The sequence below is a fragment of the Scyliorhinus canicula genome, chromosome 12, assembly GCF_902713615.1.
Source record: "Scyliorhinus canicula chromosome 12, sScyCan1.1, whole genome shotgun sequence".
NCBI lineage: Eukaryota > Metazoa > Chordata > Chondrichthyes > Carcharhiniformes > Scyliorhinidae > Scyliorhinus > Scyliorhinus canicula.
In genome coordinates this window covers 143,614,039-143,633,861 of record NC_052157.1, presented here as the reverse complement: position 1 = coordinate 143,633,861, position 19,823 = coordinate 143,614,039, and the positions used below count along the sequence as shown (strand labels likewise).

The 19,823-nt window shown below is 45.4% G+C and overlaps 1 protein-coding gene across 2 annotated transcripts in view; it reads left to right on the top strand.

Moving 5' to 3' along the window:
* gosr1 (golgi SNAP receptor complex member 1) overlaps nt 1–19,823 on the top strand; it is a 133,736-nt gene that overhangs the window by 99,462 nt on the left and 14,451 nt on the right. For both annotated transcript variants that reach the window (XM_038814343.1, XM_038814344.1), the window contains exon 7: nt 16,984–17,013. In XM_038814343.1, the coding sequence (XP_038670271.1) occupies nt 16,984–17,013 (30 nt within the window). The remainder of the gene's footprint in view (nt 1–16,983; nt 17,014–19,823) is intronic.

Sequence of the window (19,823 nt, the reverse complement as noted above, 5' to 3'; positions counted from 1 at the left end):
GCTGTGCGAGGTCCAGTTAATGGACTCAAATGTTGGTTTAATTTGAGAAGTCCTGTTAAATTGCTGTCGTAAAATTCTCACACTTTTGGCCCATCGAGTCTGCACCAACCCTTTGAAAGAGTACCCTCCCCTGGCCCACTCCCCCGTTCTATCCCTGTAAACCCATAACCCCACATAACCTCCCCTCAGGGGCAATTTAGCATGGCCAATCCACTTAACCTTTGCATCTTTGGACTGTGAGAGGGCACTGGAGCACCCGGAGGAAACCTAAGCGACGACAGGGAGAATGTACAAACTCCACAGTCACCCAAGGCTAGAATTGAACCCGGGTCCTGAGCGCTGTGAGGCAGCAGTGCTAACCACTGTGCCGCCATGGTATTTTACATGCCCAGAACTTCTAACACGATTTTAAAATAAGTATTGCTCACTTCAAATCTTAATTTCTCTTATCTCTTTGTAACCTTTTACAAAGGGGGGGGGTTCATGGAACTAGAATCCCCATTGATGGCGGAGAAGGTCCTGCCGCCCGCTATGCGGGTCACCTTTGCCACCATGAAACATGCCAAGGGGGCAGGAGGAAAATCCCACCCCTGATTTTATCTAGTCCTGCACGTTAGTAGTTCTTGGGGATTTTTCTTTGCCTTTCCCTCTCTCACCAATGTGTGACTGTGCTTGTCCTTTTCTGCCCGCCTGTAATATTTACGACAGCCTCTGGTTAAATATCAACTCCACAAAGCTCCTATCCATTTTCAGTTAATCCTGTTAACCCTTATCCTCTTCGATAGCTCTTGACACTTTTCTGGTTACGGTTTATTCCCACTGATTGCAGCCACAACAATAGCTGGAGGCAAGAAAGGTACAGAGATGCAGCAAGCCCATTTGTTTTTTTACAAACTACAAGTGGACTGCATAATTCTTCAGAAATTGACATTTTTGCAATGTTATAAATCGTTTTTTTGGGTAGAAATGGCAAGTTAATCATACCAGGTTCTTGCAATTTCTGTCGTGCAGGTTTCTTTGATTTGCTCATTCCCATTGTTAATTTTGACTGTATAGTGCAAGAATTCAATTTCACACTGTGAAAAATCTAATGCATACTAATATTTTTATAAAATTAAGCCTGACAGCAAATTCTTAAGTGCCGTGGAAATGGAGTGAAACATGATCTTGTAAATTAGTGTGACTTGTCAACTTCAATTTCCTGCTCAATATTACATCCTACATGCCATCTGAATTTTCAAGCAGAAATATGGCCTGGGTTATGAAAAGAAAGGCGGTTGGGACTCTCGCACTGAATATGGCAATCCTTGCTGAAAAAATATATATATGGACGCTGAGTGAAAACTGAACTGTACTCGTCCTTGAATGTCTGCTGATGCTTAATTGCCAAACTCACAAATGACTAATGGCCACTGAGGGAATATATTGGAAGTTGGCTGCTGCATCTGGATCCATATGTCTTTTTAGGTCAGTTAAAAGATGAAGAAAAATTGCAAAATCTGTGTTTTACATTTGAAGATTTATCAATGATGTGATCCATTTTTTTAATGTTTGGGAACCACCGTAGCATTTCTACAAAGAACTGAGGGGGAAACCTCCGACCGTCCAGCCCCTCGGCTGCTCCGAACTCCACCTGCTGTACGGCTTGGCTGTGTGGTGCACACCAGACCGTGACCCAGGAGCCTCCTCACTTATTTGCCCAACCGAGGTGAGTGTCTCTGCGATGGTGGATGGTGTGGGAGACAGCAGTGCTGAAACCTCGAGGTCCTCGTCTGTTGGGAAGTCCGGTGTGTCCTGGTCTCACTCATGATCCAGCGTAGGGTGCACGCGGCCCATGTAATGTTCCGCACCGGGTGACTCCGTCGACTGCGTGACCGTCCTCTGTGGGGGGAGGGGGGGGTGGGGGGAGGGGTGGGTGGGGGGGGGGGGGGGGGGTTGTGACCTGGGGGCACCCTCGTGGCACTTACCCTGGCAGCCCTAGTGAGGTCGTGGAGCTTCTTCCTGCACTGCTCCCCTGACCGCGGGGTGTGGCCCACAGCACTCACTGCGGTGCCAACCTCACGCCAGGCGCGTCTCACTGCGCTGGACGGCTGGCGGTGCCCACGTCTTGGCAGAGGATGGCCCAACATAGCTCCACCTCATCGAGGAGGGTGTCCAGGTCCGTGTCCCGGAACCTTGGGGCGGCATCTGTCCTCCTTCTTCTGCTCCCGGTTCCTTCCGTGCGCGCGGCGCGGCATCATTCGGGTGTCGCGCGCTGATGACGTGGATTTCGCGCCACACACACACACACACACACACACACACCCCCCCCCGCGTTCCTTGCGGCCCCGTTACTAGCCCATTTCCGGGGCCAGAATCGATTGCGATCGGGGCCGTTTCGCGCCGTCGTGAAACTCGACGGAGTTCACAATGGCGAGGTTGCTCCGGCGCAGCTTCAGAGAATCACGCCCCCGGTGTATGAACAAAATCTTTGTTGGGTTATCAGCTTAATATTACTAGTGAGGATCAGTTTATTTAAACCAATTAAAAAGGAACCAAATGAGCTCTGCCAATTGTTTTGCATTTTTAAAGAGCTGTGTTTTTTTTATGTCTCCTAGTCATGTTGTTTGCCAACTCTTCTAGTCTTGTGCTATGGTGGTGTACAGAAATTCACTGCGCGCACACATACCCTCGCCTTTCCCAGCCATTGTTTCAGGCTGAACTAAACTTGGCACAACACCGATCCTGTTCCACGTTAAGCTTCCAGCACTTGTTACTACCCATCACAAAGACCGTTTACTTCCATCTCCATAACATTGGCCGTCCCCGCCTTTACCGTTCCATCTGCCTCTAAAACCCTTTGGACTATTCCAAAGCTCTGCTAAATCTCCATTGTCCACCCCTTTGTGAACTTTACATCAGCCAAAACACTGCTGTTATCTATTCACTACCAAGTCATGCTCACCCTTCATTTACCCTTGTCCAAACCGATGTAGTCTCACGGGTTTCTCGTGTTTGTGATTCTACTTCTCGTATTTAAATTTTTTTTATGACTCTTTTATTTCCAACTTCTCTTACAACATTCTCCTCCAGCCCTACAAATCTTCTATGGATTTGTTCCTCTGACCCTGCCCCAGTTTGTATCCCATCCCATTTGCCCCATCATACATGAATTTGCCTTTAGCCATTTTTGGTGCATACTTTAGAGTTCTCTTCCTAAACCTTCTAACTCTAAACAACCTCCTCCTTTTAAGGCCCACGCATTTGGCCAAGCAATCCTTTTTTTGTCTCAGTATTTTTTTCTGATAACTCTGTTAAATTTAGTGGCCCATCTCTGTACGTTGAAGGCCGTATATTAATTTAAATTAATTTGTTACCTTTCTTGATTAGTATCATCGTATGATTAAGCCCAGTGTGCCCATGCAAGATGTTTGAAAGCTGTCTGTTTAGTCCCACTGCCCTTTTGATACAGCATTGTAATGTATTTTCTTTTCAGGCATAGATCCAATTCTAATGTGATTAACATTTAGTCAAATTTGAAGTAAAATATGTGTAATTAACTATTGGAACAAAGGACGGCTTTTATAAAATGGAGCCGAGGTTAAAAATATGACACCTTCAACTTAAAAGTTATTGCAATGGGGTCACCAGGATAATTTTTCACAAGTATCATAATATCTTTGAAAATATATTTACTGCATTCTTTAGCATTTTGTTTTTCCAATTTTTGACAATACAGCTTCCTCTTCACATTTAAGACATAGAAGGCAGGCTCATGAGTAGAATTAACCGTATTCAACATTTTGTCCTTTGATTGTTCTTGATTATAAAAAAACCTTGTCCTTCGAAATTACCATTTTAAAAAAATAATAATAATTCACTTCTTGTAGTTCATGGGTGAGTCAGATTTTAATTCTTTTCTTAAACTTTTAGCCTGCTTCAAACAGGTCGGGAACAAATAATTTACAGTATGAATAAAATATACTTTCTGACATTCCTAATAATTATACTAAATCCTGGCAGTAAGTGTGTAGAACTTCACAAGAATGTCCGACTTGTGTCTCCCAATAAAATAGATAACTCAACTGTTTGGATGGACCAGTGAAACTAGGAGTAATATCTTTAAGTGAGAGACTAAAGGGGGAAAAAAACATTTTGAAATTCCACAAACGCGCTAAGATGGGGAGAAAAATCACTGGAAGAAGAAACAATATGGAACAGTGAGACAACAAAAATTATCCATTTTCTGCTGCATTGAAGAATTATTTATGGTATTTGGCCCTCCTAACATTTAGAGGGACGGCACAGTGGGTTAGACTGCTGCCTCCGCGTCAGGGACCCGGGTTCAATTCTGGTCTTGGGTGACTGTGAAGTTTGCACTTTCTCCCCGTCTTTCCTCGGGTGCTACGGTTTCCTCCCACAGTCCAAAGATGTGCAGGTTAGTTGGATTGGCCAAAATTGCCCCGATTGTCTGTATGTTGGGTGGGGTTACAGAGATAGGACATGGTGTAGGCCTAGGTAGGGTGCTCTTTCAAAGGGTCGGTATAAACTCAATGAGCCGAATGGCCTCCTGCATGGTAGGGATTCTATGAACACTTATGGGGCTGATTTAGCATAGTGGGTTAAACAGCTGGCTTGTAATGTAGAGCAGTGGCAGCAGCGCAGGTTCAATTCCCGTACTGGCCTCCCCGAACAGGCGCCGGAATGTGGCGACTAGGGGCTTTTCGCAGTAACTTCATTGAAGCTTACTTGTGACAATAAGCGATTCTTATTATTATAATATACAGATATCTTTCACTGCATTACTACATTTAATATATAAATGCAATGAAAACAATGTTGTCCTTTTCTACTTGTACCAATAGTGAAGTGGGAAAAGTAGAGCTTCACACAGTCCGACACATACTTGGACTACTTCCTACTGTGACCCTACACCCCTCATGTATATTTTTGTAAAATGTTGTCTAGAGCTTATAATGTTCAGCAATATTCAATCGTCACAATGGAAATGATTGCACAGTGCATCACTGACTTGTTTTTAACTTTGAGCCAGGGCACTCCTTTGCAGGCACTGCTCTATTTCAGCTGGTCCTGACAGACAATGCGCTGATCTGTAATTTTAGTCACTTTTTGCGGCACTTCTGGTGTTGCAAGCACGCCCAAGGCGGCTCCTCACCAGGACCAAAAGAACCATTTAAGATCAAGGTTACACACCAGTAAAATGGTGCAAAGGTTTCTCGTAAGGAATCCAGGTGCATGCTATGATTGTGTTGCACAGTGATATGCAAATTAGGGCCCAAGGCGTTACATACAGTCAGGAGTCTTTAGCCGGCTTTTGATCATTTGTCCCTGTTTATATGGGCCGGACCACACCTCTGGCAGGTTACCAGTTCTGACAGTCTAGATATCACAAATGCATTGGGAATCTTTTTGCGGTTTCAAGCACTGCATTGCAGTAGCTTAATAAACATGCTTACCCAGTGCTGTTCATTAATAAGTCACTGTACAGATTAAGCTATACTGACTGGATGCAGTCCTCTTGGATGCTGTTTGCAATGCAAACCATCTAATTAGATTTCCTTTGTTCTGCACTGTGACCTGAACTGAAACATCTATGTTCTGCCATTGAACAGTTACCCATCATAATATTAATATAACCTATTGGATGCTAGACTGAGACTAAAGCATGTGCAGTTTATCAAAATAAAGTACATTTTTTTGAAATGCCAGGCTTTTTCTCAAATTAGGATGAATAGTTTCTGCTGCTACATCGTTTTGAGAAGCTGGTGTTTTTTCTTGACGTAGCATAACAAAGCAATTAAGCAGGATCCTTTGGGTGCAGCAGTGGCAGTTAATCTGCTACAGAACCAGAACTGCACAAAATGCAGCACAGAGAACTGGGGAAAGCTAACAACTGAAGAAAAATTGTAAATTTGCATGAGAAACGATACCTATCCTCGATTGTTGAACATCTCTAAGCTAGTTGGCGAATCATAGAATCCCTACAGTGCAGAAGGAGGCTATTCAACCCATCAAGTCTGTACCGACCCTCTGAAAGAGTCCCCCCCCCCGCTCTATCCTTGTAACCCCACCTAACCTTTGGGACACTAAGGGACAGAGATAGATAGGTTCTTGATTAATAAGGGCATCAAGGGTTATGGGGAGAAGGCAGGAGAATGGGGATGAGAAAATATCAGCCATGATTAAATGGTGGAGCAAACTCGATGGGCCGAGTGGCCTAATTCTGCTCCTATGTCTTATGGTCTAATTTAGCATGGCCGATCCAGCTAACCTGCACATCTTTGGACTTTGGTCACCAGGCTTTGTGAGGTCATCAGGCTTTGTGAAAGGTGAAGCTCAGAAGTCAATCTTTACTCCATTTTAGGTATATTCACAAAGTGTGGCATTGCAAATGTATAGCTCTTAATTCTGCCACCCTCCACAAGTGTCAAAGCACAAGCCATTGTCTAACCATGGAATCATCGGACTTCCGGTGTGGACCATGGAGTAAGTGGTCACACACAAGGCAGCTCCTGCCCAAGGTTACAGAAAAGAGGTATTTTTTGATCAATATGGGGTGGAATCTTGATGAAAAGACGTAGGTGAATGTTGGAGGAGTACTTTCCCCCAGGAACGGTATGTCTCTTGGTTACCAGACCCGGCAGAAACAGTGAAAAATTTGGCTGGACCTGCAGCAAAGACAAAAGCCTCTTCCAGCATGCAGGCGGGGGAAGGGCAAGCTTAAAGGCTCCAAGCTGACTTGAGGGCCTTTATTAAAGCTGAATTCCAGCAGCAGAGGGAACAACTGTGAAAAGATCTTGCAAAGTCCATTGAAGAAGAGGTGACGCGACTTCCGGTTGCGGCCATGGAGGAGTAGGTCGCGCATTCGGCAGCTCCCGTCTGGAATGGACACTCGGACCTTTTTCAGGAGTTTCCACGGACATTTTGGGTGAGATTGGTGAAGTGAACACTGCCAAAAGGATTCCCTCTCTGGTGTATGGATAGCTGGACCAGGAGTGGCCGGGTGAAGCGTTTAAGTCCCAGTAAGCAGAAGCGTGCGGAGCGGGCGCCGAGGCACGGCATGGCGGCCGGTATAGACCAGGGAGCATGGGCGCAGTGGTCACAGGAGTTCCTTAGGGACTGCTTTGCTGATCTTAAAAAGGACATGCTGGCCCCGATGAAGACATCAATAGACCAAATGATCGCAACTCAGGCGACACAAGGGAAAGCGATTAAGGAGCTGGAGAAAAAGCCATCCGACCATGAGGACGAGTTGGTCGTATTGGCCCTTAAGGTGGAGGCGCAGGATGACCTCCACAAGAAGTGGCAGGAGAGGCTGGAGGACCTAGAAAACAGGTCCAGGAGACAGAACTTGAGAATTGTGGGCCTCCCAGAAGGTGTGGAGGGGTCGGATGCGGGAGCATTTGTGTCCAAGATGCTGGAGACGCGAATAGGGATGGGGGTATTCCCTCGACCCCTTGAGTTGGACGGGGCGCACAGAGCCCTCGCAAGGACGGCAAAGGCGAATGAACCGCCGAGGGCCATGGTGGTGAGATTTCATTGCTTCTCGGACAAGGAACTTGTCTTGCGGTGGGCAAAAAAAGAACGGAGGAGCAGGTGGGAGAACAGCGTGGTATGCATCTACCAGGACCTGGGTGCGGAGCTGGCCAAGAGGCGTGCTGGATTCAACCGGGTGAAGGCGACCCTATTCAGCAAGGGTGTGAAATTTGGGACGCTACATCCAGCGAGGCTATGGGTGACGTACAAGGAACGGCATCACTATTTTGAGATGCCGGACGAGGCGTCGTCATTCGTCAAACAAGAAAAGCTGGACTCTAATTAAAGGACAGTTAAGCTTTGGTGGAATACGGCGGTGGGGCTGGGTAACACGGTACCGTTTCTAATATAAGATTGTATACAATGTTGGGTGCGTGCAAGGGCTGTGGTGGTGGCTGGAGGGTGCAGTGTTTTCGGCAAAGTTGAGATAGTGGGGGGTGAGCAAGTACCCAGCTAGTGCTTGGTGGGGGGTTTTGGGTCGTGGGGTTGTTGGGCGTGGGGGAGAAGGGAGGGGGGGATGCTGCTTTGCTGACAGAGGAGGTATCAATTTCGGGGTACCAATTGAGGGCCGGGGGCGGCGGCTCCCTGTGGGTGCGCTCGAGGAAGCGAACGGCGCGGGCTCGAGGTTGCCCAAGAAAGGGCGATGGCTAGTCGGCGGGGGGGGGGTTTATCCCCATCCCTATTAGCCCCATCCCTATTAGCCCCCCATCCCCCCCTCTTGTCCAAGCTGATCGCGTGGAATGTGAGGGATTTGAATGGGCCGGTCAAAAGAGCACGCGTCTTCGCGCATCTACAGGGGTTAAAGGCAGACGTAGCAATGCTTCAGGAGACGCATTTAAAGCTCGCAGATCACACGAGATTGAGAAATGGCTGGGGGGGGGGTGGAGGGTGGAGGATCCCTGGAGGTTCGCGTGGCTGAGAGTCAAGGAGTTCTCTTATTTTCTCCCACATTCATAAGGTTTATTCCTCATAGACTTCTTTGTCTTAAGCAGGGCGTTAATCCCAATGGTGGCAGAGACAAAATACTCAGCAATCACAGCCTTGGACCATGCCCCGCACTGGGTGGACCTGCAGCTTAGTGAGGAGGGGGGGGCAGCAACCGCTCTGGAGACTGGATGTGGGACTGCTGGCAGACGAAGAGTTTTGCGGGCGGATTAGCAGGAGCATCCAGGATTACCTGGAAACAAACGATACGGGTGAGGTAGCAGCGGCAACGGTCTGGGAGGCTCTGAAGGCTGTTGTCAGAGGGGAACTCATCTCAATTCGATCCCATAGGGAAAAGAGAGGAGAGGGAGACACTGGTGGAGGTACTCCGAGTGGGCAGGAGATATGCGAAGGCCCAGAGGTGGAGCTACTAAGGGAGCGGTGGAGTCTGCAGGCGGAGTTTGAACTGCTGACCACAGGGAAAGCGGTAGCACAGCTGAGGAAGGCAAGGGGGGCAGTCTATGAGTACGGGGAGAAAGCGAGTAGAATGCTGGTACACCCAACTGCGAAAGAGGGAGGCGGACAGGGAAATCGGGGGAGTAAAGAATAAGGAGGCTAACACGGTCTTGGGTCTAGGTGTGGTGAACGGAGTCTTTAAGGAGTTCTATAGTAAGCTATACGAGTCGGAGCCCCCAACGGGAGCGGAAGGGATGAGGCAATTTTTGGACCAGTTGAGGTTTCCAAAGGTGGAAGAGGACCTGGTGGAGGGGCTGGGGGCCCCGATTGAATTGGAGGAGATTGTCAAGGGTATAGAGGGCATGCAATCCGGTAAAGCCCCGGGGCCCAACAGTTACCAGGTAGAATTCTATAAGAAATTTTTGGAAATATTGAGCCCACTCCTGATGAGGACCTTCAATGAGACCAGAGAGAAATGAACCCTCCCCCAATAATGTCACAGGCCTTGATCTCACTCATTCTTAAACGAGGGAAGGACCCGGAACATTGCGGGTCATACAGGCCGATTTCGCTTTGAAACGTGGATGCCAAATTGCTAGCTAGGATTCTGGCCACAAGAATTGAGGATTGCGTCCCAGGGGTGATAGAGGAAGACCAGACTGGGGTTTGTTAAAGGCAGACAACTCTATACCGATGTCCAGAGACTATTTGAATATTATTATGATGCCCTCAGAGGGAGGGGAGGCAGAGGTAGTAACAGCGATGGACGCAGAGAAAGCCTTTGACCAGCTGGATTGGGAGTACCTGTGGGAAACGCTGGGGCGGTTCAGGTTTGGTGAGGGCTTTATTGTCTGGGTGAAATTACTGTACCAGGCGCCTGTAGCAAGTGTATGTACAAACCGGCTGAGGGTGGGGTACTTCGAGCTTCACCGGGGAACGAGGCAGGGGTATCCCCTCTCCCGGTTACTATTTGCCCTAGCTATAGAACCACTAGCTATGGCGCTGAGAGCCTCGAGGAACTGGCGGGGACTGGTTCGGGGAGGGTGGAACATCGGGTCTCGCTATACGTGGATGATTTACTCCTGTACATTTCGGACCCTGTGGAGGGGATGGGGGAGGTTCTGCGGATCCTGAGCGATTTTGGTAGTTTTTCAGGGTACAAACTGAACATGGGAAAGAGCGAGTTGTTTGTGATCCAGGCCAGGGGGCAGGAGGAGAGACTGAAAGAGCTGCCGCTCAGGATGGTAGAGAAAAGTTTTCATTACCTGGGTATGTAGGTGGCCAGGAAGTAGGATGCCCTGCACAGGCTCAACCTGACCCGGTTGGTGGAGCAAATGGAAGGAGACTTTAAAAGGTGGGACATGCTCCCGCTGTCACTGGCAGGGAGGGTGCAGACCGTGAAAACGACTGTCCTCCCCAGATTTTTGTTTGTCTTTCAGTGCCTCCCCATCTTCATCCCTAAGGCCTTTTTTATACGGGTGTGTAGGATCATTACGGGCTTTGTGTGGGCGAATAATACCCCGCGAGTAAGGAGATCGCTGTTGGAGTGCAGTGGGGGGGGGGGGGGGGGGGGGGGGGGGAAGAGTTGGCGCTGCCGGACGTTCGCAACTACCACTGGGTGGCCAATATAGCTATGACTAGGAAGTGGGCGATTTGGGGGCGTGGGAGCAGCTGGAGGCGGCGTAATGTAAAGATACTGGTCTGGGAGCTTTGATAACAGCTCCTTTGCTGTTCTCGCCGACCTGTTACTCCACAAGTCCGGTGGTGGTGGCGACACTACGGATCTGGGGACAGTGGAGGAGGTACAAGAAGGTGGAGGGATCGTCGGTCTGGACCTCGTTATGCAACAACCACAGGTTTCTCCCGGGTAGGATGGATGGTGGGTTTCAGAGCTGGCAGAGGGCAGGCATCAGAAGAATGGGAGATCTGTTCATAGACGGAAGCTTTCCCAGTTTGAAGGCGCTAGAGGACAAATTTAATCTGCCGTCAGGGAAACGCCTTTAAATATCTCCAAGTACGAGCCTTCCTGAAAAAACAGGTAGTGGGCTTTCCGACGCTGCCACCACTGAGGATACAGGACAGGGTGATCTCCGGCACCTGGGTGGGGGAGGGGAGGGTGTCGGATATCTACCAGGAACTACAGGAGGCAGAGGAAATCCTTGTGGAGGAGCTCAAGGGCAAGTGGGAGGAGGGGCTAGCTGAGGAGTTGGATGCAGGTCTGTGGGCAGAGGTCCTGGGCAGCCCTGCAAACCATGTCCACATGTTTTGGGCATGCCTGGAGTTTAGAGTGTTTGGCAAGGGTTTGCGAGGGCAATGTCCACGGTGCTTAACACACGGGTGGTGCCGAGTCCAGAGATAGCGATCTTTGGAGTGTCAGAAGACCCGGGAGTTCAGATGGCAAAGAGGCCGATGTCTTGGCCTTTGCCTCCCTAGTAGCCCGGAGACGGATTTTATTAATGTGGAGAGATTCGGAGCCCCCGAGTGTAGAGACTTGGGTTACCGACATGGCTGGGTTTCTCAGCCTCGAGAAAATATAGTTTGCCTTGAGAGAGTCTACGCTAGGGTTCTCTCTGAGGTGGCAGCCGTTCGTCGATTTTCTGAGGGAAAATTATAATGTCAGCAGCAGCAGCAATCTGGGGGGGTTGCATGTGAGTGCTTCATTGGGATGGTGTGGGAAGACTGGGTCGCGTGGGGTAATGTCTATTTAATTGTTATTGCATATTCTCTTTTTGCACTATGTTAATGTTCACTCTAGTTTATTTTGTTATTATGGTTACTACTGTTTTATTATGAAAAATTCTGCAAAAACTTAATAAAAATACTTTTTTTTTTTAAAAATCATGGAATCATAGAATCTCAACAGTACGGAAGGTGGCCATTCGGCTAATTGAGTCTGCACCGGCCCGTAATCCGAGGTCCAATCCCCCAATCCTGTTCCCATAACCCCACCAAACTTTTAGGGAAATATTAGCATGGCCAATTCACCCAACCTGCTCATCTTTGGACTGTGGGAAGAAACCAGAGCACTCGGAGGAAACCCACGCAGACACTGGGAGAAAGTGCAAACTCCACTCAGTCGCCCAAGGTCAGAATCGATCCCGGGTCCCTGGATCTGTGAGGCAGCAGTGCTAACCACTGTACCACCATGCCGCCCTGTAAATTTACGGTACCCAATTCTTTTTTCCAATTAAGGGGCAATTTAGCATGACCAATCCTCCTACCCTGCACATCTTTGGGGTGTGGGGGTGAGACCCACGCAGATACGGAGAGAATGCGCAACTCCACACGATCAGTGAGCCGGGATCGGACCGCGTTCCTCTGACATGAGGCAGCAGTGCTAGCTACTGCGCCATCGAGCCCTAATATATGTCCCTCACCTGTAGATACTTAGCCTCAATTTGACTGCCATTTGATGTAAAATACTTGAAAATTGTCATCAAAGAAGAGCATTGGCCATTTAATTAAAAAATCAAATATTTTGACTAGAAACTACGGTTGCATAATGCATGGATATCAGTTGTACATAGTGAAAATATCTTTCAATTAAATTCTCTACAATGTGAGAATGGAAAAAGTACACAAAGAAGTCTTGCAAGAATGTATGTGATGATAGGGACAGAATCAACTAGAGTTCCCTTACCTGATCACTATCTAATGACTACCATGAAACCTGTCTGCTTGATGTCGCGGAAAGGATGGGCTGGAGCTCAGCTGTAATAACTCCAGCGAAATAGCATGTTGAGACCTGCTATGTGGGTTTTTACACAAAGAATAACCAAATGAGTGAGGGCCCGGAGGTTAGTTGATATCAATGGCACCATATCCTAGCTTGACCCTGTATCTTTAGACGAGATGGGAGTAAGTGAATTTAAATGTGCAAAATATATCTGACTGATCCAGACATCCGAGATCAATGAGCAGGTTGAGAATCTAAGTGGTTAGCACTGCTGCCTCACAGCACCAGAGATGTGGGATCAATTCGGCCTTGGGTGACTGTGTGTGGAGTTTGCACGGTCTCCCCTTATCTGCGTGCGTTTCCTCCGGGTGCTTTGGTTTTCTCGCACAGTCCAAAGATGTGCAGGTTAGGTAGATTGCCCATTATAAATTGCCCCTTTGTGTCCAAAGATATGCAGGTTAGGTGGGGTTCCGGGGACATGGCGGGGGAATGGACCTAGGTAGGTTGCTCTTTCAGAGGGTCAGTGCAGATCCGTTGGGCCAAACGGCTGCCTCCTGTACTGTAGAGATTCTCTGATTTAAATGGATTAAAAAGTTTGGATGAGATTCTCAAGAATTATTCATTACAACCAAAGCTGGAGTGCAGTACTTCTAATAGTTTGCAGTTCAATTTGGACTGTGCAAGTGGCTATATTCTGCTAAACCTATTTATTTTCCCATTCCAATAAATGAAGATAAAATAATAGCTATTAAAAGTCATCTTTTGCAATGTTATTTTCTGTATAATGCCAAGGAATTAGCCAGACGGTTAATTTTATTATTCTAATGTGTGCTGTGAATGGGTTACAAACTCACCTCAGTTATTGAAGTGATGCTAACTGCTGCTGTCAACCTTTGAGAAATTAGGAAGATGTGACTATTAGGAATTTGAATGTAATTTCTATTCGAAATAAATTTTTTGTTGATGTTGATAAATAATGACTATTGGTATTAGTCTTGACATAAGTTAGTGAAAACAAATCTAACTTTTATTTTAGTTCTTGACACCTGGCCCACTTTAGCTACCATTTTCCTCCTGATTCCATAATTTCCCTCCCCCCACTTTTCTGAAGACCATGCTTAATGCTGGGATGTGATTAGACAAATGTTGGTAGAACTCTGCATCTTCATCCGAGTCACCATTCATCATGTGAGCCTGGACGTTGAGTGTTGACAAGATATTCACTTATGCAGAGAACCATAGCAAAGCCTTATCTTTGACCTGACATGCACATGTTTTGCAGAAATTGCCAGAGGGCAATTGGCTATCAACACCCTGGCTGACTTGTATGTATGTTTCCTCCTTCCTTATCCAGAGATTTAGAGGACAAATTAAAATTGTCTTCCATCCCTTCTTTGAGTATCTAGCACCTTAAGAGCAAGAGAGAAAAACCATGTCACAGACCATTTTAGACTTCAACTCTAGGCAAATATAGAAAAACATTGTTTATTTAGGTAAACAATCATGACCTCAAATGTAGGCATGAGAAGTATTTCCATAGATCTCAGAGGAATGGTTTTCAAACTTTTTCTCTCAGGACTCATTTTTGGGAAACACCCGACCTTCGCGACCCACGCTGGCCCACCTTTGCGACGCACACTATGTTCACTTTTTAATGCGAAAGGCGAGCCTGCTTTGTCCTCAAAATGTCACTTAAATCCAGTTCAAAGGAGGAGAGGGCAATGTGCATATCAGGTGCTGACTCCAACGAGTTTCTTTGTGCCATCTTCACCTTTATGAAAACATAGAAAATCCAACCCTGCACATGTAGGTCATCGTGAAGGGAAATAGCAACAAAATGTGCGTTTTACTCAGCACTGGATACTCTGGGGAGATGCTACACCAAAATGCTGACAGCCTCATGAGCTTTTTGCATGTTTTTAATCTGGTTTGCCGGGTAAGCTGCAGCAGCATAGTCTTTTAATTTGGAGTCAGCCCTAAGTTAATAACTGGCCCTGGTCTCTCAATCCCAGAAGGAATTTTTCACCTTCCACTTCTCTTTCCAAATATGAAATTTTTCTCATTTGCCAGTACTTCCCTGCATATAACACACATGGGCTTTACCTCCTTATTTGTATTGTCATAATTGACAAAATCACACCTCAAGATATCACCTTTATACATCTTTGTTCCAGGTTCCGTTTCTTTTTTCAGGACTGTTAACTAGAGGCCCAGGAGCTCTTAACACCACCACAGCTCTGTCGTGCCCTGGAATCTGTTGAGCAGCTCTCTCCAGCAGATTTTGTTGCGAGATCCTCTACAATAGGTAAAATGCCTATTTGAGGCTCTGGCCGCCTCTTACTTGAAGAAAACATTGATCTTCACAGTTCACTTGCTTTGCTTACCAGCAGCTGCCAAATCAAAACAATTCTGCTCCCTGCTTTGGTGCCAAAAGCACCTCCCGGACGACGTTTTGGGTCAGTTCTATGTACGGGGCACATGATCTGCTGTTGGCCGCCGCTTTTGGTGGGATGTCTCCATAAGCGGCCTAATCTGTATCTCCATTAAAAATACAGCAACAGCCGCAATTCTCCATGTAAAAGCAGTAGTGGCTGTCCGCCGCTTCTCCCGCGATTGGGACCACCGCGCATGCGGCAGGACCGATCACACCGCGACCCAGCCACAGGTCACAACTGAGTTTGAAAATCCTGCCCTAGCACTTGCTGGGTAAATTCAAAATGAAAGCAGCAAATGTTCTGGTAGGAACCGCCTATCCAGTCACCCCTGCATACACCGTTTCAGGCACATTAAATGTTTCTGGGTGAGACTGCATCCTCCACTCCAGTTAGTATATTGTATTCATTGTTCGCACATTAAGCTACTTGATGTTGGTGCAAACACAGGACCTTGCTAAACATCTCCACTCTATCTCTGTCTGGTCCTCAGCTAACTACTTAATGCTCTTCCTATTCCCTCTCTTAAGCTATCCTATCTTTGGTTTGATCTATACAGGAGGCTTCTGGAATAGTGTCTCATCTATTTCCCTGGCAATCCAAAATTCTCTGGTCTGAACTTTAGTAACTTCAGATGTTTACTGCATTGTCCGAGTTACTTTTCAACAGTTGTGCTGGAGTAGAGAGTCTTTCATCACTGTGTCCTGAGGCGGTTTGACATATTCCTTCAGATGTGACGACTGGCCAGGTGTTTCTCTAATTTCTGGTCTTGTGTCTTTTCCTTTACTCTTTCGTTCTCTTAGCTGGTTATATATCCTTTGACTTTGCTATACTGAGGTCTTTTGTACCATATAAAAGCCACCTACTCAGTCAAGGAGTTTGTGGGTTATTTGTTTCACCCATTTCCTCGTGGTTATTACAGTCTCTGTAGCTTTAACTTAGCTGCATTATTCCTCTCTTTTCCCCCACCCACTCAAACTGGTTTTCCCCACAATCCTATCATGTAGGTGTTTGCCTAACTTTTCTGCAGTATTATGCCCTTGATGATATCTGTGTTGTCTTTTTCATATACTGGCAAATCTTCTGCAAACTTCCTTCATTTGCTGTTTTCATTTTCAGTTTATAAGTTTTTTTCATTGTTGCTGTACTATCTTTAGTCCTGGTGTATTGCTAACCCAACACTTGCAGTCTGTAAATAATTACATCCTCCATCCATTTTGCACCTCACCTTTCTTGTGTTTTAGGGTTGATGAAAAGATGCATAATTTATTTTACACGTGCATTAACCTGGTACATGAATAGCAGCAACGTCAAGTTATAGTATGATTGAGAATTTCTATTAGCTAAGCTGTTTAATTTTACATGCATTTTATGGTGCAGTTATCATTTATTCCTCAAACAATGGTCTGCAGGTTTGCACAATCTCTTTGTGGGCTGAAGAAACTTTGAAGCAAAATTTGTCTCAACTTAACAAGTATTCCAATGCAGATGGAAGCATTGAACTTTAAATAACAGATTAACAGTACACCCCGCAACTATTGTGGAAGTGTGGCTTGTATATTTCTGAAGGGTTTGAGCATCAATTTTACTTAAGAAAAGGAGGGATGCATATGACTCGATTAATAAAGAATAGATTGTTGCTCAATGAGTGTGTTGAGCGAGGCGTTGTCAGCAAGTGTTACAAGGTACTTTGGTCACCTTCAACAAAGAAATATGACATAATAAGAGGTATACAAAAATAGTCTGGGTGCTTCTGTGCAATTAATTTCTTGCCGCATTCTCTTTTGCATTCTGCTGGAGCGAAGCCTAAGTTGTGAGCTAAATATGCTGGCAATGCCATGGGTGAACCTATTTCTCATTCTTTTATAATGCAATTTGACATTTGAGACAAAAGAGAAATAGAACTTTATCTAACGAGCTATTTTCTCGTTGTACTGATTTTCTCCCTTTCTTTTGCAGCTCAGATCGGCTGATAGAAGACACGATCAGGTAATGCAACATGAGCAAATTTGTTATTCCCATTTTTCAGCAAGTGCAAGGGGCTGGATTCTCCGCTGGCAGGATTCTCTGTTTCGCCGGCAGCGTACCCACGCCCGCAGTTTTCCCGGCGGAGTGAACATAGATCACTACAGCGCAGTACAGGCCCTTCGGCCCTCGATGTTGCGCCGTCCTGTGAAACCCCTCTAAAGTCCCTCTACACTATTCCCTTATCATCCATATGCCTATCCAATGACCATTTGAATGCGTTTAGTGTTGGCGAGTCCATTACTGTTGCAGGCAGGGAATTCCATGCCCTTACTACTCTCTGAGTAAAGAACCTACCTCTGACATCTGTCCTATATCTATCTCCCCTCAATTTAAAGCTATGTCCCCTCGTGCTGGGCATCACCATCCGAGGAAAAAGGCTCTCAATGTCCACCCTATCTAATCCTCTGATCATCTTGAATGCCTCAATTAAGTCACCTCTTAACCTTCTTCTCTCTAATGAAAACAGCCTCAAGTCCCTCAACCTTCCCTCATAAGATCTTCCCTCCATACCAGGCAACATTCTTGTAAATCTCCTCTGCACCCTTTCCAATGCTCCCACATCCTTCCTATAATGCGGCGACCAGAACTGCACGCGATACTCCAAATGTGGCCGCACCAGAGTTTTGTACAACTGCAACATGACCTCATGGCTCCGAAACGCAATTCCTCTACCAATAAAAGCTAACACACCGTACGCCTTCTTAACAACCTGTCTGCTGATTCAGTCAGAGTAGGGTTTTGTAGGTGCTGATATTGCTGGATGTTTGAAAGTGAAAAGTCCTATTAACCAGCAGTAATATTCCTCGCCTCAGTGAGCACAAGTTAGTTATATTTTCATTTGTTTAGGTAACTGCTTTTTTTCTCACTTAATGTGATAATCTGATAATTCCACACCAGGGGCAGTGAAATGAGAGATTCATTATTTTCAAATATAAAACAATGTTGCCAATAAGTTTATCTCTGTGGCCTCAAGTTTGAATTATTTAAACCTATTTTATGAAAAACTCTAGTAGTAGTATCAGAAGGAGGTCTTTGTCTGAGATTTTGAATATTTTCAGTAATTTTGGGCACTGACAATGGGTTGAAGGGTTATGGAGAATGGGCAGGACAGTGCCGTTAAGACCAGGATGAGATCAATGGTGGAGCAGACTCGATGGGCCAAATTACCTAATTCCTTCTTCTATCTTCTGATCTGTTTAATGTTTGGGCAATGCGTGATTTTAGTTAGGATGTCAGATGCTTTCAGAAGCTTTTTCCTTCTGTTAGAAGCAGACAAGATCCACCTGAGCAATAAATCTCAGTTAGCTTTCAAGGACCTTGGAACACACCTACCTTGGTTACTCCAATACTGTTTGTCTTTCAGTTATATTTTTTGTGGTTGCATAATTCACAATTCATAATAATATATATCTCTGCAGATTGGTATCAAGTACAACTATAAATTGAACAAGTAAAATGCAAATATTTTAAAATTGGCAGCAGTTAACAAGACATTCCTGAGATATGCTAAATATAATCCTTTTTAGTTTGAAATCCATTTCTAGTTTCAACTTTGTGAATTGTCTGTAATAATGAATAGTATCTAAATTTTTAAAGTCAGAATTATTTGCCTCCATAAAATCCATTGAAATAAACTGCTGAGTTCTTTCACATTAGGAATATTTGTTAGCTCTAGTTTATAAAAATGCACATACATTTTGATGTGAATTTCTTGACCTGAGAAAATTCCGCTCAAGTTGCCTTGTAGCTTCTGCAGTAACCACATGTTGATGCAGTTTCCTAAGGAACTGACTATTACATATGTTGGCGGAAATCTTTTGTCCTTATTCACGGCTAGGATTTTCTGGTGCCACTGAAAATTAAAGGAGCTTTCGCTGGAACGTAAATTTTCCGTTCTAGCTCGCAACGGATCCAGTCACCAACGAGACTGCAGGATCTTGCCCATCGAAGGTTTTTCTTTTCAGCCATAGATACTATCTGTCTTTAAACTATCAGCTTGTTCTAGATTTTGTTGACAGGAACTTTGACATTAGAACACATCTCAGTTCACTAGGAAAAGCATGTTATTTGAAATTCTATTTTGTTCTCAAACTGCTCAAGTCTCGTCACAGTGGAAAAGACAGTAATTTGAATTTGCAGTGCAATTTGTCTGCCGAGTCTCTTGGCTATCTCACTGAAAGCCAAATATTGTAGACATTTCAGAATAAACCTCCATATGCAATCTTCCTTTTATGTAGTGCGATGAATGTAAGAAATTATTATGTGTTATTTTATATTTGTTGCAGTTATGTGAAAAACTCTGGTTTAAGATTGCAGACAGGCATTATGTCTGCTAAGCTTTAATTTAAGGGATCGTAACCATTTACTTGTTTACAGATAGATGGTTAATGAAACATTGTTTTGATTTTGGAGGATCCTTGGGGTGTAGATAATTTGTTTGGGGTAGTACTTAGTCTGGATAAACAGATCCTGGGACATCTTAATGGGAGACTGAAGAATGCTTTATCATACAATTAAGCGGTGATGCTAGGTCTGTCTGTAGTTTGCAAGAGGATTTTTGTCTGACAAGGCATGTATTCAGCTGGCTCCTGAAAGGTTCTCTCCTAGGTCTTTGCACAGAGAAAAGCAAGTAAACATGATAACTTTGTTTATAAGTAGATATTGAACAATGTTGGTTTGCTTAATTGGAATGTATGTATTTTTGCAGGTGTAGGGCATAGGTTAAAATGTTTCATTTTATTTAAGAACTGTTTTAACTGTTAACTAAAGCT